This window comes from Labeo rohita, chromosome 13 (genome assembly GCF_022985175.1).
Source record: "Labeo rohita strain BAU-BD-2019 chromosome 13, IGBB_LRoh.1.0, whole genome shotgun sequence".
Taxonomy (NCBI): Eukaryota; Metazoa; Chordata; class Actinopteri; order Cypriniformes; family Cyprinidae; genus Labeo; species Labeo rohita.
In genome coordinates this window covers 1,264,608-1,288,280 of record NC_066881.1, presented here as the reverse complement: position 1 = coordinate 1,288,280, position 23,673 = coordinate 1,264,608, and the positions used below count along the sequence as shown (strand labels likewise).

At 37.7% G+C, this 23,673-nt stretch overlaps 3 protein-coding genes across 3 annotated transcripts; 1 reads left to right on the top strand and 2 right to left on the bottom strand.

Moving 5' to 3' along the window:
- The first annotated feature begins 15 nt into the window (after positions 1-15).
- dnaaf10 (dynein axonemal assembly factor 10) lies at positions 16-6,380 on the top strand. The gene is made up of 8 exons (XM_051125154.1): positions 16-312; positions 775-875; positions 974-1,104; positions 1,238-1,339; positions 1,916-2,031; positions 4,554-4,688; positions 5,744-5,841; positions 5,954-6,380. Exons 1-8 carry the CDS (start codon positions 127-129, stop codon positions 6,159-6,161), a joined length of 1,077 nt encoding a protein of 358 aa, XP_050981111.1. The 5' UTR covers positions 16-126; the 3' UTR covers positions 6,162-6,380.
- A 6-nt stretch (positions 6,381-6,386) lies between these two features.
- On the bottom strand, positions 6,387-16,192 carry LOC127175140 (uncharacterized). Its single transcript, XM_051126042.1, has 11 exons — positions 16,163-16,192; positions 15,910-16,115; positions 15,697-15,828; positions 15,469-15,606; positions 14,407-14,638; positions 13,971-14,172; positions 10,780-11,014; positions 7,482-7,624; positions 7,220-7,380; positions 6,916-7,138; positions 6,387-6,783 (listed from the first exon to the last, which is right to left on the bottom strand). Exons 1-11 carry the CDS (start codon positions 16,190-16,192, stop codon positions 6,644-6,646), a joined length of 1,842 nt encoding a protein of 613 aa, XP_050981999.1. The 3' UTR covers positions 6,387-6,643.
- Positions 16,173-22,170, bottom strand: LOC127175470 (uncharacterized). Its single transcript, XM_051126550.1, has 9 exons — positions 22,087-22,170; positions 19,524-19,654; positions 19,271-19,437; positions 19,037-19,122; positions 18,802-18,882; positions 18,605-18,719; positions 18,153-18,328; positions 16,409-16,630; positions 16,173-16,280 (listed from the first exon to the last, which is right to left on the bottom strand). The coding sequence occupies exons 2-9, from the start codon at positions 19,583-19,585 to the stop codon at positions 16,203-16,205; spliced, it is 987 nt and encodes a 328-aa protein (XP_050982507.1). The 5' UTR covers positions 19,586-19,654; positions 22,087-22,170; the 3' UTR covers positions 16,173-16,202.
- Positions 22,171-23,673: the final 1,503 nt, after the last annotated feature.

Below are 23,673 nucleotides of genomic sequence, written 5' to 3'. Positions count from 1 at the left end.
TGTGGGAGGGTCCTTATCGCAAAAGGAAACCCACGAGCGCACTGTTCGAGCAGCACTACTGACATCTCCTGTGTTCTGCCCAAACTGACTGAAAGTCTTCTGCTTTTCAGTTAAACGCTAAGCAACATGTCATCAACGCTCGAGAAGCCACAAATCATCGCGCACATCCAGAAGAGTCTGAACTACACGGTGTTTGACAGCAGATGGATTCCCTGCAGCGCCAAGTTCGTTTGTATGGGAAACTTCGCCAGAGGAACAGGAGTCATGCAGATCTATGAGATCCAGCACGGAGAGCTGCAGCTGGTCAAAGAGGTGTGATTTGTTTAGCTGGACAGCAAACATGCGAAGGCTGGGCCACATTTATTAGCAAAGGCAGATTAGCCTCTTTCTAGAAATCTCCTAACACCTGGTTGTCATGGCAACAGCAAAGCGGTTTGTTTATACGGGCCTCATCCCAGCCATGATAAATAATAAACGATTTTTTAGAATTGCTTTTAAAATGCAGTTTTTATGAACGCCTTCAGAGACAAATAACATTTCTTAAACTTAGTTTAACTGACGAGTTCGAACTTGGAGGCTATTTTTGACAGCAAATAACTTTTTTATTGTCATTTTTTAGCAGTTGTACGATGCAAATAGTCAATATCGTGACTACAATTTACGTGAAACTATTTCCATGGTTGTTAAGTCAGCCCTGCGGTGTGTTGTCGTGTTTGTCTTGTGTATTATAAATATATGCTTTATGAGCATGCCTTTTTTTGTACTTTGTTCCAGATAGAAAAAGCCAAGCCAATCAAATGCGGGACATTTGGAGCCACATCTCTCCAGCAGAGGCATCTGGCCACGGGGGACTTTGACGGCAGTCTTAACGTTTGGTATTATAATGTTTGGTTGTTTTGTGGTTTTCGTCCATATTTCAGGCCGTGGCGGCTTGCAGTGATGTGCGATCTGAGATGGAAGCTTTGCTTTGCAGGAATCTGGAGGTGCCGGAGTGCCCGGTGTACTCGGTAAAAGCGCACAAGGAGATCATAAACAGCATCGATGGAGTGGGAGGACTGGGCATCGGTGACGGGGCCCCTGAGATCGTCACTGGCAGCAGAGATGGTGACTAGACTTACTTTGCAAATCACTTTTGAAAACAGGACAAATTTGGAAAGTTCATTTATAATGAAACAAGTTTTGTTTGTTTTCATCTGATAATGCCATGTGATAATCGCCTGTGTGGTTTTATTACCAGGCACAGTCAAGGTGTGGGACTCCAGACAAAAAGACACACCTGTGGTGAACATGGAGCCCGTGGAGGGAGAAACCAAAAGAGACTGCTGGACTGTTGCTTTTGGTGGGTGTTTGTGTGACTCATATTGTAGGTGTCCCATTAAAACTTAGGAATAGAGGTTTTGATGGATTACTCTCATTCTGAGTTCTCATGGTCATGCAAAACCTGAAAATATCATGAGGGCTTTTCACACTGTGCTTAACCCCAGGTTATTGTTGTTCTAATGCGTCTTTCCTTTATAGTCTGAAAAGTCCATTCAAGAGCCGTTATGTAAACGGGTCGAGTGCTACATTCATCCAATCAATGACACTGACACAGCAAACATGCAAATAAGAATGTTAACCCAGGGTTTGTATAGTCAGAACCGTCTGTAACTTTTCATAACTTACAAAATGGATACAATAAGTGAAAACATTGTGAATCCGTTTTCCAAACTGTGTTTTTGGCTTATCCTGAATAACTACGGTACACTTATAATACATTTTTTTTTATATTAAGACTGGTTTTAGACTGGTTCTGGTAGGAACCGCTGCAGAGTACAAATGTCATTTGTTTGAAATGACACTGCAGAGTGTCATTTCAAACAAAAACTGTCTGTGCTTTCTAAAGCTAGAAATACAAGCATGTTTTTATCTCCAGGTCACGCTTTCAATGACCAGGACCGCTGTGTGTGTGCTGGATATGACAATGGTGACATCAAGTTATTTGATCTCAGAAATATGTCTTTACGATGGGAGACAAACATCAAAAATGGGGTAAGTGGGTAAGACGTATTTAATTTTAGATGTGCTTTGATTAGGGATGTAATGATTCATTCATCTCATATTGCGATATGATTGATGATACTGATTTCACTGTACAAGTTCTCAAACTTTTTTTTTGACGAATTATTATAAAAAAAAAGGTGTCCTTTTATTATTTCTCTGACAAAATGCTGCTCGTTTCTCCGTGAAATTTAAATATGTCAAAAAAAACTAAACTAAATTGAATTTTTAAAATAAATCCCAAATCAAATAAATAAATAATTCAAATAACCATTTTTTTTCTCTCTCTCATACAAACAAAGAAATGCTCTGTCTGTGGATCAAAACCTTTCATTAAAGTTGTTCTAAAACCAAAACAATACCCATTCTTGTCTTAGGACAACTTTGAACCTTTTGTTAATCCACTTCAAATTTTGACTACTATATTAAAATTAGATGCAACCTGTCGGCGCCGATGGCCTTGTGGGCAGCTCACTGACGTGTGGCGCCGTTGCGCCCTGGGCATCCCAAGTTCGAGTCCTGGCTCGTGGACCTTTCCCTATCCCACCCCCCTCTTTCTCTCCCACTTCGTTTCCTGTCATTGCTGTACTGTCCTGTCAAAATAAAGGTGAAAATGCCAAAAATAAATCTTTGCATCTAAAAAAATTAGATGCAACCACTGTATTTTAATCACAATCCAAACAAAGATGCTGCATACATTCAGCATGAGTAGTTTCTGATTTAAATTAGATTGTATAATTTCAAAATCTGAAGGAAAAACGGAATGCTCTGACTACTTTTGTAAAACTATATAACATAAAACATCTGAACGAAACAGCAGGCGAGCTGAATGAGACACAAGGTGGCGCTTATGGAACAGCAGCAACACTTACCACTGTAAACAAAGCAACACTACACTTATTAACACTACTTTAATATGTTATACAGAGACAAGATGAAAAGTAGATGCTATCTGAACTTTGCTAAAGACAGTCCGTTCCCCTCAGGGATACATTCAGGGGATAGTTCACCCAAAAATGAAAATTCTGTCATTAATTACTGACCATCATGTTGTTCCAAACCCGTAAGACTTTCGTTCTTCTTCAGAACACAAATTAAGATTAATTAAAATAAATTAATTAATTTTGGTGAAATCCAAAAGCTTTCTAACCTTGCAAAGACAGCAACAGTACGACGATATTCCAGGCCCAGAAAGATAGTAAGGACAACGATAAAATAGTCCATATGACATTAGTGGTTCAAACATAATTGTATGAAGTTTCTTTATGAAGAATACTTTTTGTGTGCATAGAAATTCAACAATTTCTTCTCTTCCCTGTCAGTCTTCGATGCCCATTTGTACAGTAGTAGAACCCAGATGTGCCACGGCTTGTTTGCAAGGAAGAAGCACACATGCACTGAAAAAATCACAAAAGTACAAAACAACTTTTCAACAATTATTCAACAATTTCTTCTCTTCCATGTCAGTTTTTGATGCACGCTCACAAGAATAGCACGACGCATATGTGTGCATTCCTCTGCTTGCAAACGAGGTGCAGCACATGCGTGTTCTATGTCAGACTGCTGACTCCTGTGTCACACGTATACGACTAACAAGGAATAGAAGAAATGAATGAATAAAGTTATTTTTGTTTTCTTTGTGCACAAAAAGTATTCTCGTAGCTTCATAAAATTAGGGTTGAACCACTGATGTCACACTGACTATTTTAACAATGTCCTTACTACCTTTCTGGGCCTTAAACGTGTTAGTTGCGTTGCTGTCTGTCATAATTAGAGTTCTGAAGATAAGTGAAGGTCTTGCAGGTTTGTAACGACATAAAGGTGAGTAATTAATAACAATTTTTGGTTGAATTATCCCTTTCATATAAACCCCCACCCCCAGTTGTATCACGATTTGTTTAACATCTCAACTGACTTGAATCATCACATATTTTCATCGATTTTCAGCTGGCTTGGGGTGCATCGTTACATCCCTTGCTTTGATTTCTGCATGTTGCTTCTTCAAAACTATTTCAGTGTACGTTATTAAACACTCCCGACATCTAATCAGTGCTGTCTAGCTGCCTGTGTGGACAGTGAGTGTTCACTAACCACAGACACACTAGCTGTGTCCTCAAGTACACTTCAGATACAGCAACATCAAAATAACATCTGATCAGTGTCATTTAGTCATTCACTCCCATCTGAAATGCATTTGTACAACATTGGCTGTGTATAAATATGGTTAAAAATAAAGTATGGTTTAAATTAGAAGACTGTAAATGTAACAAAATGGCTTTGAAGTAACCATCAGATATGATTTAAATTTCAGATGGCCAGCGATTGTAAAGTGGCTAAGCAGCACATCAGGAATAGAAACAGGGTTTCCACTAAGTGAATTCACGTCACGATGCAGCGGGGGCGTCCGGTGTTGAGAGCTGCTTCATTATAGTGGGAGCAATCCAGTTTTGAGTACATGTAGTGTAATGGGTAAAAACTTCTGTGCTTTTTTTTTGTTTGTGTGTCTTTGGCAGGTGTGCTCTGTTGAATTTGACAGAAAAGACATCAACATGAACAAACTAGTGGCAACATCTTTAGAGGGCAAGTTTCACGTGTTTGACATGAGGACCCAGCACCCCACCAAAGGCTTCGCTTCAGTGTCTGAAAAGGTATGCAGGACTCAGAATGCTAGCAGTAATTGAAGGGAAAGGTACAGTTGAGGTCAAAAGTTTACATACACCTTGCAGAATCTGCAAAATGTTAATTATTTTACCAAAATAAGAGGGATCATTCAAAATGCATTTTATTTTTTATTTTGTACTGACCTGAATAAGATATTTCACATTAAAGAAGTTTACGTGTAGTCCACAGGAGAAAATAGTAGTTGAATTTATAAAAATGACCCTGTTCAAAAGTTCACACTTCATTCTTAATGCTGTGTTGTTGTATTGATCCACAGATGTGTTTTTTTTGTTTAGTGATTTAGTCAGTTTTGTTCGTTAGTCCCTTGTTTGTCCTGAACAGTTAAACTGCCCGTTGTTCTTCAGAAAAATCCTTTAAGTCCCAGAAATTCTTTAGGTTTTTTTATTTGAACCCTTCCCAACAATGACTGATTTTGAGATCCATGTTTTCACACTGAGGACAATTGAGGGGACTAGTCAACACTTGAAGTGGATCAAAACCTTTCATCAAAGTTGTCCTAAAACCAAAACAATATCTGTTCTTGTCTTAGAACAACTTTGATGAACATTGATCCACTTCAGATGTTAACTACTGTATGTAAACTTTTGACTTCAGCTGTATGTAAATGTTTTTTAATTAATTATTTTTTTTTATATATATGCAGAATGACAATGACAGTTTCATTTGCCCTTATGCAGTTACAATAAATTGGGAAAAGCAGCATAAAAGTTTAAGCTTTGTGCACTGTATTAATTCTTCTGAAGCCATATGATAACTATAAGGTTGCAAACCAGTATATGATAACAAATATTCAAAATCTATAAAGAGGGATTTTCACTGAATAATGATTTAAATTCCTTTCTGTTCATCACACAAAGACTTCAGAAGACTTAGTTTGTAGTGCATGAATCATGAGACACTGTTATGCTGCCTCAATAGTGCCTTTGCATCCTATATCTTTGTTTTGCACTTTTACTGTCAAAAATGTTACTCTTAATACTACTCTTATGAGAGTGTTTAGCATTTGCTTTCTGTGTTTCAGGCTCACAAGTCTACAGTTTGGCAAGTGAGGCATTTGCCACAAAACCGTGACATCTTCATGACAGCCGGTGGAGCTGGTAATTTGCATCTATGGAAATAGTAAGTGATTTCTTTGAGATAATATTATTAACATCTTTATTATAATATTATTATTATCATCATATTCTTACTGTGCCATTTTTGATCGATCATTGTTTCTCTGTTGTTTCAGCGAGTATCCGGCCCAGAGGACTAAAAAGGGTGCCGATGATGTAGACATGGGCGTCGCTGGGTCTGTGAATCTTCTGCAGAACGTCACTCTATCCACACAACCCATTTCCAGTCTAGACTGGAGCCCAGACAAACAGGGCCTCTGCGTTTGCTCTTCATTTGACCAGTCTGTACGAGTTCTCATTGTGACCAAACTCAACACAGTCTGACTTAACTTGCGTTAACATCTCTACTATTATTCCCAGACAAATTGGAATATTTGTTTACATGCCACATGCTACATCTTAAGCTTGTATGTGCAATGATACTTGAGTTTGTTTGTTTTTTTAAGAAAACAATTGTTATAATTCTTTGAGATATTAACCGGTGTTTTTATGCACAATGTGTGAAGGCCTATAACACCATGGTGAAGTTATTTTACAAAAAAAAAAATCTAATCAGAAATATACATTTTGTCTTTGCAATCTTTTTTCAAGCTATAACAATTTGCTCTTCCTCTCTTTCTGTAATGCTGACTTTTCAACATCCAGTCAGTTCTCTGTTGTCCCACCTGACTTTGTTTCTTGATGAGTATCCTGTTTCACACTGACTAAAAATACATGCCAGACAATGCCAGAATGGGTTTAGACCAAAACATCTGTTTATGGTGGATTTAAAAAGGCATATAAAGGACAGTCCCACACTAAGGAGATCATATCCAGCACTTGAATCTGAAGAAGTCTTGCAGCTCCTCATTGTCCACTGATTTGTCATGAATTCCAGCATAAACTCTCCTCAGAAGACTGGTCATGAACTTCCCTTCAAGTGCTTCAATATATTTTTCAAGGCATCCTTTCAAATACAAAAGCAGAATGTTTTCATTTCAGCACTAACATTACTCAGTTTGTGGCAAAAAAATTCTCTGAGAGTTGATCTCATACATAAAAAGATAGATGGATAGATCTCAAAATCTCAGAAACATACCAAGCCCCATGACTTTCCCATGTGCGATCAGGTTGGGCAGTAGCTGAGGATGCTCATACAGTTCATGTTTCATCAGAATATGCACAATCTCTCCTGTTATGAAAGCATCATCAAAGGTTTGTTCACATACAGGCTTCAGTGGGAATCGACTGTAAACGTCCACAGCAGCCAGAGGATCATCCTTCAACAGCAGATTGGCCAGCTCAATGTACGCATCATGCACCTAAAACACATAATAGTAGTGAAATTGACCATTATGGTGTGAAACTGGTGTCTAATCAAGTTTGCATTAAGGGACTTTCACCTCTGGTGCCACGTCAATGACCTCCCGGTAAAAATGACATGCTTGTTTCTGTGAGTCGGCGTTTCGCGCCAGAGCTCTGGCTAAGCCAAGCCGAGGCAAATAGGACTTCTCATTCAGAGCTGTTGAGACTGTGCTGTCATTGTCCTGCTTGCCAACCTCCACTGAGAAGAATAGTGATTGTCATAATATGACTTCATATCAGAAAACAATACAGGCTGTCATGTTTTTAGCCATTTAGGTTGAGTCTAGAGTCTGAGCAAACCTGCTGAAGTCACTGGTTTATCTTGAAGAGGGCTGTGCTCCTGCCTAGATTTACAAGGAGATGTTTGAGCTTTAATGCTCGATTTGCCTGCTGTCTTTCCAGCTCCATCACTCTTGGCAACCAAATGCCATCCTGTCCTGCCTCTGAATGAGACAGATATCAAAGTACCAATCATTTGTGAATAAGAGAACCACTAGTTGTAAAGGTACAAGAAGCTGTGCTGTATGTGTATGTAACAGCATACAGCTTTCTTTCTTCAGTCGTAAACAAATTATGTTTTATGTAAATACAATTGAAATACTTTTTAATCTCAAACGCTCGTCTTGTCTTACTCTGCCTGAACTCTGTGTATTCTGGTTCAAGACAGTTAGGGTATGTCGAAAAATAGTGTTGGGTTCGAGTCCACCTAAGTCGAGTCAGAGTCGAGTGCGAGTCTTTAACCAATTGAGTCTGAGACGAGTCCGAGTCCAAAATGGACCGAGTCGGACTCAAGTCCGAGTCCCAAAGGGCCGAGTCCGAGTCGAGTCCGTCCGAGTCCAAGGAAACACTACTGTTTGTCAGTATCTTAACATTGTTTTAACCCAGGAGTGCCCAAACTCGGTCCTGGAGGGAGGTGTCCTGCAGATTTTAGCTCCAGCCCCAATTAAACACACCTGAACCAGCTAATCAGGCTTATACTAGGCATACTAGAAACCCCCTGCAGGTGTGTTGAGGCAAGTTGGAGCTAAACCAAGGACCAGGACCGAGTTTGGGCACCCCTGTTTTTAATCTTTACAACTAGAAAAACGCAGTGTCAGTTGAAATGTAAGAAAAGCAAACCTCTAGTGGATCTTGCCATTTTGATTTTTGATTTCACAACATCTCATAATTAGTGTCCATACTCTGCTTAGCAAATTTAAAGTCATGCAACAGAAGTTATGGCTGACCTATGTAATGTGACATATTTTAGAGTGAAACAGGTTTTAGAATGTCAAAAATTATAGGGCAAGACTTGACTTTATTCATTGATGTAGTAAATGTATAAATTCAAGGGTGGGGGTAAAGGAGTAGGTATCTTGGTAAATGGGACCTTAAGAGCAGAAAATGCACCTCTTTTATTTCTGATTGTGGCTGTGTGTGTTTTGGGTTGTATATGATTTTTTTTTTTTTTTTTTTTTCTTGAATGAAAATGAGGTTGTGAGGGATAAACCTAGTCAATGGCCCTACCTATACTTTCCATAAGTCACAGCAAACTCACACCTGTTTTATTTTTAAATGCATTTATAGTTACATTAATTACAATAAATTACATTATATAAGGAATAATTGATGATGAGCCACTTAATTATTAGAAAATCATGCACACCCAAGGTGGTTTTAGACCCATAAAAACTGTTGCTGCAAAGACGTTAGAAAAATTATTTTTCTTTCAAGCTAGAAACTGCCACCATTTTTAAATAATAATAATTTCAATACAGAAAAAAACTAATCAACTAATGTAAGTAAAACATTCTCAAGCTCAAGGCAAATAAACACTCTTGAGCACTCTTAAAGTATTACCTACAATCAAAAGTATTAATACATATATTAATCAAAAATACAAATGAAATAATATTTTTTAAAATAGAATCTTTTTTAAAATAGAATTGTAGGTTTTTTTTTTTTATGTAGGTCTATATAAAGGCTATTACAGAAATAGACTACAGACATTTCATGAAGTAATAAATGTTAAAATAAAACACTGCAAAATCTTCACTGTATACATTAAAGATAATTCTTATTACAGTTAATAAGTGATTCAGTCAAGAACAGTGAGTGATTTTCTCTTTTTCTTTTGTTGTTTGATTATTGTTTGACGTGGTCGGCGGCTGCAGCTTTACGCTGCTGTCGCTTTAAGATCTGACGTACATTTCAAATATTTTGACGCATCAGTATTTCTCCGAGCTGTTCAGGTTTACTCAAGACAAAACCGACTTCATTTACATGAATAGTCTCAATACGAGCATGTGTGTAGCAGTAACAGACCCTATTAGAAGCGAAAGAGAACTCGGCATTCGCACACTGACTGAGAGGCGCGTTCTGTGAGCGCGCTTTGAGTGTGTGTGCGCATAAACCCGTCGGCTTTCAAGTAGCTACTGGACAAGACTTTCGTGGTAATGCATTGAGTCAGTGACATTTTCGTCAACTGTCTCTGGACTCGGACGGACTCGGGATATTTTCCGAGTCCGAAAGGCTCGAGTCCGAGTCAAGTCCGAGTAAAAATGCATCCGAGTCGGTGACAAGTCCGAGTCGCCTAAAAATTGTACTCGAGACCGGACTCGAGTCCGAGTACCCCAACCCTATCGAAAAACTCCAATTGTATTTTCTCCCTCAACTTCAAATATCATTTCAAAATCATCCTACATCGCTGCAGAAGTACCGACCCAGTCTTTGCAAAGTGAACATGCAAAAGAAGATCAAACACCCTTAACAAAAAAGGTAAAACAGCGATATAGGACGATTTTGTTGAGGGAGAACATGAGATGGGAGTTTTTCGACATACACTAACTGTCATAAACCGGAACAAAAACAGTCCAGACAGAGTAAGACAAGATGAGCGTTTGACATTAAGAAGTATATAAATTGTATTATTTTTATGAAAATAACCCATCGTTTCGCTAGATAAGACCCTTCTCAGCTGGGATCATTTACAACCGCATTTGGGATCGTGTGGAGCCGCATTTAAACTGCATTTTGGAAGTTCAAACTCTGGGCACCATATCAGTCCATTATATGGAGGACAATGCTTCTTTTTTTTTTTTTCAAAAAACATAATTCCTTTACGACTAAAGAAAGAAAGACATGAACATCTTGGATGACAAGGGGGTGAGTACATTATCTGTAAATCTTTGTTTTGGAAGTGGACTTCTCCTTTAAAGGGGTCATCTACCCTATAATGATAAAAATCCATGCAGTGGTTTTTAATTAATCTGTAAAAATAATTTTAGTTTAGTGGCTAAATGCGGCTAAAGTAAACAGGCTCGTCACTCCACAGAGAGAAGAGAGGGGCGGGGCCAATTTAAAGCAGCCCATTTAAAGCAGCCTCCACCAGAATGAGATGATTTTTGCAGAGCTGATTTTGACAAGGTAAAAAGAGTGTTGTTTTACACAACCACTGAGAATTTTTAACCAAAGTATATTATAAACTTTTCATTAAGATCCTAAAGAATCATATCAACTTGTGGAAAATGGGCATCTGATGACCCCTTTAAGAACAATGAAAGAATTTCAGTATTCACAGATATTTTAGGGCTGGTGCAGTGTGATGTGCTATGCTTACTGAGCAGCTTGAGGCGTGTGTTTGGCTGCTGTGGCTGTCCTGTTGACTCGTGTAGGAGCAGAGGTCTTCGCTGTGGATGTAGGGACGCCTCTGGCCGGAGCTCCTCTGCCTCTCACCAGCTTCTTTCCGTCTGCAGAACCCTCAGGTGACTCAACCGCTGGTTTGGGCTCAGGAGCTTCATGCTTGACCTTTTTGTTGTTTTCTGCATCTAAATGATCCTTCCACCATGCCTGCTCTAATTAACATGCAAAACATTCTCCAATTTAAAGTAAAAGAATGTGTTGTCTACAGAGTCATTTATGAAGTAAAGGATCATATCTAACACTAGATTGATTAAACATCTTGCAGTCCCCAAATTCCAGCATAAACTGTTCTCAGTAGACTAGTTATGAACTTCCTTTCAAGATAATATTTACTTAAAGGGGAAGTTTGCTCCCAGAACAAAAATTTACAGATAATTTACTCACCCCCTTATCATTCAAGATGTTCATCTTTTTCTTTCTTCAGTCGATAAGAAATTATGTTTCTTGAGAAAAGCATTTCCAAATTTTTCTCCATATAGTGGACTTCAATGGTGCCCCCAAGTTTGAACTTCCAAACTGCAGTTTAAATGCGGCCCAGTCTTATCTAGACCCTTCAATCAGTGATTTTCAAAACAAATTGACAATTTATATACTTTTTATCCTTAAACACCCGTCTTGTCTAGGTCTGCGTGAATTTTTTTTCCGGGTCAATACAGTTAGGGTATGTCGAAAAACTCCCATCCTATTTTCTTCCCCAACATCAAAATCATCCTACATCGTTGCAGAAGTACAGACCCTGTCTTTTTAAAGTAAACATGCAAAGTATATCAAACGGCCTTTACAAAAAAAAGGTAAAACAGTGATGTAGGACAATTTTGACATTGAAGAAGAAAACAAGACAGGAGTTTTTCGACATACCCTAACTGTATTGACCCGGATTACACAGACTATGCATGTGCATCACAGAGACGAGAAAAGACAAGCATTTGAGATTAAGAAATTATGTAAATTGTCAATTTGTTTTTGAAAATGACTTATCATTTCGCTAGATAAGTCCCTTCTTCCTCGGCTGGAATCATTTAGAGCTATTTGAAGCCGCATTCAAACTACATTTTGGAAGTTCAAACTTGGGGACACCATTGAAGTCCACTATATGGAGAACATTCCTGAAAGGTTTTCCTCAAGAAACATAATTTCTTATCGACTGAAGAAAGAAAGACATGAATATCTTGGATGACAAAGGGGGTAAGTAAATTATCTGTAAATTTTTGTTCTGGTAGTGAACTTCTTTAAAGGAGTCATATGATGCGGTTTCTTGTTTTCCTTTGTCTTTGGAGTGTTACAAGCTGTGCATATATGTGACCCTGGACCACAAAACCAGTCATAAGGGTCAGTTTTTCAAAATTGAGATTAATACATCATCTGAAAGCTGAATTAATATGCTTTCCATTGACGTATGGTTTGTTATGATAGGAAAATATTCGGCCAAGATACAACTATTTGAATATATGGAATCTGATTGTGCAAAAAAATCTAAATATTGAGAAAATCACCTTTAAAGTTGTCCAAATGAAGTTTTAGCAAAGCATATTACTAATCAAAAATGAAGTTTTGATAGATTTACAGTAGGAAATTTACAAAATATCTTAATGGAACATGATCTTTACTTAATTTCCTAATGATTTTTGGCATAAAACAAAAATCAATAATTTTGATCCATATAATGTATTTTGGCTATTGCTACAAATATACCCCAGCGACTTAAGACTGGTTTTGTGGTCCAGGGTCACATATAAGATCTGTAAAGTTTAAAATTCCAAAGTCTCAAGCCCAAAGAGATATTTATTATGAAAGTTAAGACTCAGCCACGCCTTCCTAAAACGGCTCGTTCAAACACGCCCCCACATGTCTACATCACGGTGTGGGTAGATTTGAATAAGACCACTCAAATATATATGCAAAGAAAGAAGGCATAACTTTGTATACTGGCTGTAGTATTGCAGCCGCCATGTTGTGGAGATGCTGTGTGTTCCATTGCGAAAGCGAAAGAACTTTGTTTAGCCTTCCAAATGAGAACACAACTAGAAATCCGGAACAGTACAATGCAAATATTCGAGCAGGTGCTGCGCGTTTTTCGGAGGAGTCTTTCTGAATCTGAGAGAGTTGCCTACAATGCCAGCTGTACACAAAGGGTTAAGGCTATAAAGTGGGGCAATTCCAACTTTGCAAGGACAGTCTGGTGCTTCTGACTCACGGCCTGTAAGTACGTTTTCATATTTTAAGAATTCGCTACTGACTATTCAAACGTTGAATAGTTTTGAGCAGTGTAGAGTAGTGCTTGTTGTTTCTCATTCTACGATCGCAAATGCAGATGTGGTGTTACATTTACTCGACACAACGCAACGTGTAAAAAAGACAGTATGAGTCATTATAATCAGTAGTTACGTCCCCATTGGATGCAACAAATGCCTCATTCGTAATGGATTTTATTGTTTTTGTCTCGTTGCGCATCACAACATGGTAAGGGGTGTAACATTTCCATCACACGCTTGAGGTATTGGGCCAATCACAATGCACCGGATAGCTGGCCAATCAGAGAACACCTTGCTTTTCAGAACGATGAGTTTTGTACAAATGGAAGCGTTTCAGAAAAGCGGGACAGAGAGGAGTAAAAATAATCTACAGTATGTGGAAAATAATGTGTTTTAAATAGCGTAAGAACATTGCATTGCATTACACTAAATACACAAAATAATGTTCTTTTTAGCAACATCATCTGACCCCTTTAACAATGCATTTACTTATGAGTTATTAACAAGTGGCATAGAAACTGTCTGGTGCTGCTGTCACCCACAGAAGGTTTTACAGCTGCATCTAGACCAGCATCATTACTTAACATGTTCCTTCAAAATGTCCCTTGAACTACGTATCAGCAACACAGGCTGTGGATGACTTGAGACCCGACAAAGCACAAAGAGCTTCTTCTGCTTTTAAAGGGATAGTTCACCCAAAAATGAATTACCCTCATTCCAAACCCATAAGACCTTCATTCATCTTTAATGAATGATGGATGTATGGGAAACAAAACAGGTCTGGACTGACATGAGGGTGAGTGAATAATAATTAATAATCATTTTCGTTTTTGGCTAAATTATTGACTGTACTTACTGGTCAGCTGCTCGGGTGGTTCTCCGGTCTGATGGGAACCTTCTAACTCAATGCTGGCCCGGAAACTGAGGCAAGCGTTTGCAAGCGCCGCCTGACCTCGTTCAGCTGCTGCGTGACTGTCGCTCTGATCCAGCTGTGCCAATCCCAGCAGACACAGAGCACGACTGCAGCGGGGCACCGCCAGCACTCCCATCTGACAGACCTACACACAGTCATGCAGAGTGCTTCTGTTAATGGATATCTTATATACAGTCAGATTATAACATTAGACTGCCTATCTTGTTTAGATCAGGGGGGCAATAAATGCAATTATAATTTAGGAACTGATGCATAAAGTTGCATATCATTTTGACATGTATTTCCTCACAACAAATACAAAATAATTCTTACTAGAACAGTTAAAGAACAGAAATCAGAATCAGAATATAAATTCTACCTTCTCCTGCAAGTCCAGAAGCTCCCTACAGGGGCCGATGGATGAGAGCCGTATCAAAGACGTGAGAGCCTGACATCTTTTCACTATCCAGGGCTGTTTGCTGTTTCTTTCCTGCAGAATGAGGCCTTGCAGCAGAGAAAAATGAGCATCCAGCAGCACCCACTCCAGCTGCTGAAGCACCTCACCCGCATTCACACACCTGCTGATGCCCTGCGCCGCAAGCCCAGAGACGCTGTTGGGACACCAGACAGACTGACTCTCATGCGAACTGTTGTCTTTATTTAGAGAGGATAATTAAATGATAGAAATAAATTGTAAATAAATAAACTGGAAAATCAAAATGAAATCCTTGATCCTGAGATAAGAGTTGAATGTACTATGAAAAGTTCAAAAGAGCATGAACTCCTCATAGTAACAGGTCTTAAATCTTTGAATCAGATTTCAAGGGCAGGCAGGAAACTACATACCACATTTACTACAGTAATACAGTGTATTACTGCATAAAATAAAGGGGGAAAAAATGGAATAGTTAACCGAAAAAGAAAATTTGCTGAAAATGTATTCCATACAACCTCACTCCCAGAGTCCATAATCCATAATAACGCTTCCTCGGGTGAAAAAGTCCATCTCCTGTTGTCTCTCACATCAAAATGCACACACATATTTGTTTAGAGCTGTTTTCAACTGCTTTGGCTTGTAAACGCTTGCTTGACCTGTGCGGATTTCTCTCCTGATTCAGACACCAGAGGAAGCCAAATGCCCAGCTTTTTGTCTTCTTAAGATGTTTACAGATGGACTGGAGTGGTGTGGATTATTGTGATGTGTTTTATCAGCTGTTTGAACTCTAATTCTGACGGCACCCATTCACTGCAGAGGATCCATTGGTAACCAAGTGATGCAATGCTACATTTCTCCAAATCTGATAAAGAAACAACCTCATCTACATCTTGGATGACCTGAGGGTGAGCACATTTTTTTAGCAAATTACATTTTTTGGTGAACTATTCCTTTGAGACTTTACAGTTGCACAGATCTTTTAAAGTGTTTCTCTGTGTAACATACATGTGATACACTTGCTCTGGACTCAAGGCCTGGTCAGAGGGTGAGTTTTTGGAAAGCAAGGCCGCCAAACTGAGACAACCACGTAGAAACTGAGCATTCACAACGGACCAATCGTATCCAGTGTCCCACTGCTCTCGTCTGCAAAAAAGAAAAATGAAATGAAAGAATTTAATCTGGATTAAAACAGTAAAAGTCACTAAATATCAATGTGAATTACTCTTTACATACTCCTTGTGATCATGTGAGACAAAGAATTGACCCATGACATTTTCCAGGCCTTGAGTTAGGAACAACTCAACCTCACGCTCGGAGGCTGCAGCCGCCTCTTTCTGCTGCAGCAGGGCCAAGCCAGTATAAAACCTACAGAAACACAGTAACTTAATGCCCTAATCACAGTAACACTCTAAAACTCTGAAATGGCATCAGTATGATAGGTCAGACCTGATAGCTGGCTGACAGGGCTGAAGGCTCAGCGCAGTCTGAAGGTGCTTCAGTGCCTCATTGCTTTTCCCTTGCAGTAGCAGCAAACGGCCCACATGTAGGTTATATTCCCAGCTGTCTGCATTCAGTGAGCAGGCGTCCAGATACTTCAGCAGGGCTCGATAGAGCCAACACTTCTCATCAGACACAACACTGCTGCCATCCTGCTGTGACAGACCAGACAAACAATGTGACCACTGCAATGAAAGGAAGCCATATACTTTCTGTGATCTCCTTTTTGCATTAAATTTCTATCAGTAATCTTCTCTAGTAATCTGCTTGACACCCTGATATAGTATGTGGCAGTACTGCACCGTATTGCTGGTTGTCACCTGTTACAAAATGTAAAAAGAATAAGAAAAAGGAAGTGCCATTTAACATGAAGTTCTTTTTTATGCCTTTTTTATGCTTACAAACTTTGAGTGTGATTCACTGGCTAGAAAAAAAGCAACATAAGCACCTTTCCAGCTTTTTTTGACAGCCAGAGGAACAGTGTCTGGACATAATCAGCCTTTGCTGACTGGCTCTGCTGTTTAAGATCTTGTATCTCCATGTCAAGGGCTTGGAGCTGGTTCTCTGTTGTCGGTGTTCCAGGAAAGCCATGAAGCCTGCAGATGGCCAAGATCTCTTCCTGCCTCCCGGCAGACTTGGCCTGGCCAAGATCCTGGTCATCTTCCTGAGCCTGTGGGATTTCAGACAGTCAGCTCCCGCATTATAACATATGGCTCTTTTAATATGAGAACGATATTAATAAATACACACTGTTAAGTAAAATCTGGTATTTTGATTGAACACTTACGTCATTTAGGGGTTTGAGGTGTTCAGACAGTGGCAGATACTCATGCTGCTCTAGCACTTATGAGCTTAGACGGCATTTTTTTAAAAATGTGCTTCACTTTGGTATTTACTATGTCCATATGACTTTATCCTCATTTATTTCATTTTTGTGTTTAAAGTAGGGCTGTCAGAAACAATGCATTACTTTTTCTGTTTAATGGCTGTGCTAACCGATCCTCACATAAAAATACTGACGCCAAATGTTTTAACTAGTGATTTTCTGATTTATTTTAAAATAAAAGCAAAAAATATACTTGCTGGGGGAAAAAAAGGACTGACAGCTGTCATTCAAACAGAAAGAGCTGATACTGACAGATACAGAAACATCACTTTATTACTATACACAACACATTATATTAAAGGAACAGCTAAATTACATTACATTATAACTGATAAGTTTACTCAAATTAAAAGTTAGAATATATGTTAATGTTCTAACAGTTTAGGCTTAATAAATGTTAAAAATTATGGTGCACATTTTACTGTCATGTTGAATGACTACATTTGTTCCTACAAATTGATTATTAAAAAGAATCATTTAACAGAGGCATCTGGCATCTTAGTAAAAAAATGCCATTAAACTAGGGTTGTCAAACGATTAATCACAATTAATCGCATACAAAATATAAGTTTGAGTTTGCCTAATATATGTGTGTGCACTGTGTGTACTTATTATGTATATATAAATACACACAAATTAATGTATATATTTAAGAGAAATATGTTATTTATGTACAAAATTTGTATGTATTTATATATCATATAAATTAATAAAAATGATAATAAATACATATAATTGTAAATATTTCTTAAATATATACATGAATGTGTTTGTATTTATATATAGATAATAATTACACACCGTACACACACATATATTAGGCAAACTCAAACTTTTATCACGATTAATCGTTTTAAAGCCCTACATTAAACAGTTAATTAATATTTACTGTCTTTATGTTGTTTATACATTAATTTGGAGATTTGATATTAAAATATATTTATAATTTCAAGTTTGAACATTAGGTGTGTGTTGATTGACAACACTAGTTTTGTGAAAACAAAATTGATCAAATTAGGCTAATTTTTCATTTAAATGCAGTATATCCCCTTTTTATCTAGTGCTCATTTCAGTGAACTGAATACTGGGAAGCAATGAACCTCCAATGCTTCCATTGTATGGAAGTCAGTGGCTACCAGCAACTGTTTGGTTACCAACATTCCTCAGAATATCCATGTTTGTGTTTAGCAAAAGAAAGAAACTCACACAGGTTTGGAACAGCTGAGTAAATGATGAGTTTTCATTTATGGGTGAACTGTCCCTTTAATTTGCTAGTTTGGCATTGACTCTATACCCTATTTCCTACCTCCTTTTTTAGGCCGTACATCTCTACTGCGTAGTACTGCTCCTCTAGTGTCTGCCCAAGAAGAAAGTGCAGTTTAGCATTGTGAGGTTTAACCTTAATGGCAGTAGCGTAGTGGATGGCAGCCTGCTCCAGATCATCCAGAGGTGACTGTCCTGGATCATACTGCATCATGTCACCTGAAGAAACAACAACACATGATAACTATTTACACTTGCTAGAGAATGTGTACCAGTTTCTTAAGACAGCTATTAAAATCAAAGTACAACCCAAATGTATGGTATCTGTTTAACTTTGTTATTTATTTTAGTTAAACTTAAGATTAAAGTAAAATAGTGGTTTCAGTGAGTGTTTCAGAACCACAGTTGTGACTGGCACAATCCAAGACTGCACAGATGGAAACAGAATCTAAAAAACTCTCATTTTTGCACACTCAGCGGTTCTGTCAACTCTACCTGGATTAGGAAGCCTTTTCTTGTAGAGTCTGAAGTGTTGCTCTGCATTGGCAATCAGACTATCTACATCATGTTCTCCAAATGCCGTCTGCAATCTTTTCTCCCAGTTTCGAATCTTTTTGAACAAGAAGAACCAGGTGGAGTTTTATATATTCTGTATTACGGCACACATCCAGAACACAATGTACCGTCCATACCTCAAGCGTGTGATCAGTGATTATTTCCAAGTTATGTAAAGATGCAAAATATTTTCTGTACCAGTTTGTTTCTGTAATGTCCTGCAGTGATACAAATGATTTCATAAACAACAAAGAGCAGAGTAGACAAACAGTAGAACTGTTTACTAAGCAATCTTCCAGTGTGTAAAACTGGATAGAAACATAGATCTTTAAAGAGAAGCAAATTTGGATGCAGTGAACCTGTCAAACTGACCACAGAATCTAGATCTGATGACGGTTTGTAATGGCACTCTTTTGCATGTGCTCCAATCTCTGCATATCTCATCTGCTGTTTGCATCCTGTTAAAAACCAACATGCAGGAATAAATTCACCTTTAAAATAGCAAAAATAAAGTCAGAATGTTATTTGGGTATGACTGAGTTTTGAAAGTTATGTGAGCTATGTGATTGCTAGGGTGTTGTTTTCTGGCTGTAATGATGTTCATACCACGATATGAGAAGAAACATTTAACAGGAGCGTTAGACATTCTCTGGTCGAGCTCTGACTCCAGGACTTTCCAGGCCTCTCCCAAGGGACGCTCAGTAAACGGATCGACTTTTGACCTCCGCATCAGCATGTCAATATATGGGGCTGAAATTATTGTCTTTGGTTCACTGCATATAAACATGACAGACACACATACTGTAATGGGAATGTCAGAATCTATGGAGGGGTTTGACCACAGAAATGTTGCTTTCACCTCTGATGTATTGACACGGGTTTGTACAGGGCATTTAAAGATACAGGACACTCAAACTCCATCTGGTCTCTCACATCACAGAAGGTCACAGCTAGAGGAACTGGCTCTCTAGTAACGTTTATAATGTACACCTGAAAAAAAAAAAGTTATTTCTTTTATTTTCTCCGTTTTTTTTTTTGTTTTTTTTTTGTCATCACTTATAATAAATGAATGGAAACTGTCAGCTAAATCTAAGTGCTGATGATGTTGAAAAATATCATACATGTATTACATGTAGCCATCATGTTTACTAAATACTAGAACCATTTGTAACACTTTATTTTAAGGTGTCATAATACAGAGTAATTACCAAATTAAGTACTTAGTAGTAGCCGTTGTACTTACATGAAACAAAATGTACTTATCATGTAACTAAGTTACAGAACAGCCTGTAATTACAGGTTGTAATTATGTAGATGTAATAGGCAGCTACTGTTACATATGTTTTGCTCACTTTATACAACATAATTAAAAATGTAAGTACACAGACATAAGCTACTTAAAATAAAGTGTATCAAGACTGTACTTAAATGTACAAGTAGCTGTGTAACAGATTCGGTCTGTTGTGTAACAGTAGTAATCTACATAATTACAAACTGTAACTACAGGCTGTTCCATAACTTAGTTACATGGTAAGTACATTTTGTTTCATGTAAGTATTTCCAAAAGTTTTTTTTTTTTTTTTATTTGTCAGCTGAACCTGTTTCACCTAATTTACTGGAAATATCCCTGAGATGTTAAGGTAATAAGCCACGGTTCTCTGACTTTGGTTAATGGTCATGACATGGCATGCAGGTAAACTTATTATTTAAATTATTTATTCAAATTTTAAATTTTTATGATTTAATGATAATAATAATAATAGCTTTCAACCCCCAGTTTGGGAAACCCTGACATAATGTAATGTTTAATGAACATCGTGTTGCTAATAACCATGAATGGAATATATTTTCTTTCTCTTTGTATATTTATATCAATATGATATGTGATTATCCTATTTAAATCAACATGACAAATGAGTTAGGTCATAAGTAATCTAAAATTAAAGTCTAAAAAAAGTAGTCTATTAAATAAAATAGTATTACATTAATAACTACAATTTGTGTCCTGTAATTTCGAATCAGTGAAAAATCTACCTAGCACTGCTAAATTATTAGAAGAGGTCTGTGCTTATATCAGAAGGTAATTCCATGGTGGAAGAATGTAACAAAAAATTAACGTGGGAATATTATTGTACACACTTTGAAACTCAAGACACTGCTTGTAAATTTAACAAATAATTATGAAGAAATGGCCAGTAACATTTAATTCAACATTACAACTTACTGTAGAAAGACTGAAAAAAATATGGTAGCACTGTGGTTCTTGTGGGAGTTATTTATGGATACGTGTATTTTACTATGATAGTGGCAGTGGCGGCTACTGTTTTGTCAAATAGGGGAAGCTCATTTTCGGCCTACATCGTAAAATTGTCTATTTATTTATTCACAAGAATGTGCCTTATTGTCATAAGTAAGTCACAATGCAAACAATCGTAAAAAAAAAAAAAAAAAAGCTTTAGTTTTATTATGCAAAATATGATGTATTTTTTCTTTTAGTCAGATGCTACTATATAGTATAAATATTTTGCAATTTAAATAAGGTTATTATGGAGATTTATTTATTTATTTCTAAAGTATTTTAGTATTTATATATTAATTTATAGTCATCCTCCATGTTAATATTTAATGTAGTAATCTATATATATATATTAATTTATAGTCATCCTCCATGTTAATATTTAATGTAGTAATCTATATATAATATATTACTACATTAAATACATGAATGAATGAATGAACGATCTAAAAAAAATATTAAACTCTGTAAAAGTGAAACAAGGAATGTGGTGTATAATTGTGTGAAATGTATGATGAAAATCAAGCAATTTCGCCAAGCAAATATAAAGAAATAGGTTGCAGCAGTTTTATTTCGACTGAACTTGAGAAATCCGCGATGGGACTGAGCGCGAATAGCTTCAGCGATTCCTTATAGTACAAAATCGCTGTCAGTCAAAAGGAGATGCAATCTTTCGACAGACCCTCCAATCATCACGCAGAAGCTCGGAGTCCAGGCCAGCCCACTCCTCATTTGCTCCTCATTCACCCCCAGAGACGCTGAGCGTCCGTGGGCGGGACATAATCGCAGCGTTTATCCAATGACCGTCTAGTTTCAAAGCACTGAAAAAAAACGTTCAAAGCAGCCCCATTGAAGTCAATGGACGCTGGGCTTCAACGGGGAAATGCACTGTGACGCTACGGGAATGTATGAGAAGAAAATCAAGTCAGCCGACCTGCTATATCTAACTGATTCTGAACGAACTCGTCTTTGAGATGAACGTTTTCTAACGCATTTTTAGTCAATAAAATGTTAATACAATAGTACATAATTTGACCATTAATTTTGTGACATTATAGGGGAAGCTGAGCTTCCCTTGCAGTCTTAAAGAAATCGCCACTGGATAGTGGCAGGTTTTAGTTCTCACTTGAGTGTTGGCGCCATCTGCCGACGTCACCTTTATAGTTACTACTGTTTCTCCCGCATTTAACTTGACGGGTTCAAAGCAAGAAGCGTCATTCACAGCAGTCTGCATGCTCTTATCTGGTGCTTGAGGACAAACTCTCACCTCACAGCAGTCAAAATGTACATAACCTAAATCATAGAAACACAATGACTTAAACTGAACAACCATGAGAACGACAATCCTCACACAATGTAGTTCTGAAATGACTCACATGAGTAGTCGCAGGTGGATGGAGAGAAGGCCGGGTGAAGTTCGTGTCCCCCCCTGTGTGGTCAGATCACTCAGCTGCGCTGCGCTGGCGGACAGTTTGGTCACAGCAATGCTATACACCTTTGATGTGCCATCTTCAGACACGACCTCAATCTCTACTTTATTTAACCCATCTTCTAGTTTAATAGTTCTTGATCCATCACCAAATAACTGGGAGAATTTGATATGTAAAAACATCAATATTCTATTGCCCATATATAGACCTATCTACGTACAAATACAGTGAATCAAGCAAAAATAAAATAAATAAATAAATAAATAAATAAAAAAAATTTAATGTCACTGCACTAGGCTAAATTGCAAAGTAATTGTCATTTATTTTAAAGACCGAAACATTAGGAACATAAGCTAAAAATGAACTCGCGGTTAAGACACCTGCGGGAACTTATATTATACAAATATATTAGTCTTAATTTAACATATATTTGTAGTGCAATAAAAAGACACGTCTTTTCATACTTACGATGTTACAAGATGCACCACCGTCACTGGTTTGTAGATGCAGTGTTGTAGTTGTGACGCTGCCCTCCACTATTGCTGTGTATTGTGTTATTTCTGACCTGAACGCATGGTTTAATTTCCCCTCAGACAGTGATAAATGATCTAAATCACAATTATCCATCCTTCACAGCTGACTTGTTTCTAAGTTAGGATGAGGAATTCAAGTTTGTAAGTTTTGTTGATGGCTGCGTTATTTTGGCACGACTGAAAACCGGTAGTGGAGGAGTTCAGGTGCGACCTTGTTGCCATGGGAGTAGAGCAGATTAATTTCTATGGAAATGTAGATGAACGGTATTGTTTAATGAATGATATGAAGACGCGTTCATTCCTTATGATAAACACGTCGAAATTGTAACTTTTTAACTTTGCAAATGACGCTCTTTAAAATTCGCACAATGAAGCCACTCCGAAATAACTGGCTTTTATTAAATTTTTCTGAATTATGCGATGTCTGAAAAAATGTTGATCAATGTTTTTGTGAACCATTACAACTAAATGAAGCATAGAAAAGATTTCCAAAACAGTCTCCAAATCTCCAAGGTTATCGACCTGAAGTAGTATACTACAATTCCAAGTGATATCAGACCTATGCAATAACAGAAAGACCCTGTAAAATAACAAACACACACACAAAATAGTTTAATAGATGTTTGTTGGTCATCTTCTAAAGTGAGAGTGTGTCTGGTGAGGCGTCATCAGTTTCTCTCTCTGCTGCCGCCCAGTGGACGAATCCAGAACTGCCTGGAAAGTTCATGAACTTGCTGGTGCTGATGAACA

Excerpts from the sequence above, each read along its gene's own strand:
- dnaaf10 (XM_051125154.1), top strand. The coding sequence starts at position 127 with ATGTCATCAACGCTCGAGAAGCCACAAATCATCGCGCACATCCAGAAG. Across the intron at positions 4,689-5,743 it reads TCGCTTCAGTGTCTGAAAAG|GCTCACAAGTCTACAGTTTG; the intron begins GTATGCAGGACT and ends TCTGTGTTTCAG. Across the intron at positions 5,842-5,953 it reads AATTTGCATCTATGGAAATA|CGAGTATCCGGCCCAGAGGA; the intron begins GTAAGTGATTTC and ends CTGTTGTTTCAG.
- LOC127175140 (XM_051126042.1), bottom strand. The coding sequence starts at position 16,192 with ATGCAAAAAGGAGATCACAGAAAGTATATG. Across the intron at positions 14,639-15,468 it reads CCAGAGCAAGTGTATCACAT|CGTCTCTGGGCTTGCGGCGC; the intron begins GTATGTTACACA and ends GTGTCCCAACAG. Across the intron at positions 7,381-7,481 it reads TAAACCAGTGACTTCAGCAG|TGGAGGTTGGCAAGCAGGAC; the intron begins GTTTGCTCAGAC and ends TATTCTTCTCAG.
- LOC127175470 (XM_051126550.1), bottom strand. The coding sequence starts at position 19,585 with ATGGAGTTTGAGTGTCCTGTATCTTTAAATGCCCTGTACAAACCCGTG. Across the intron at positions 18,883-19,036 it reads CATCAGATCTAGATTCTGTG|GACATTACAGAAACAAACTG; the intron begins GTCAGTTTGACA and ends GTATCACTGCAG. Across the intron at positions 16,631-18,152 it reads TGTACGGCCTAAAAAAGGAG|GCTCAGGAAGATGACCAGGA; the intron begins GTAGGAAATAGG and ends GAAATCCCACAG.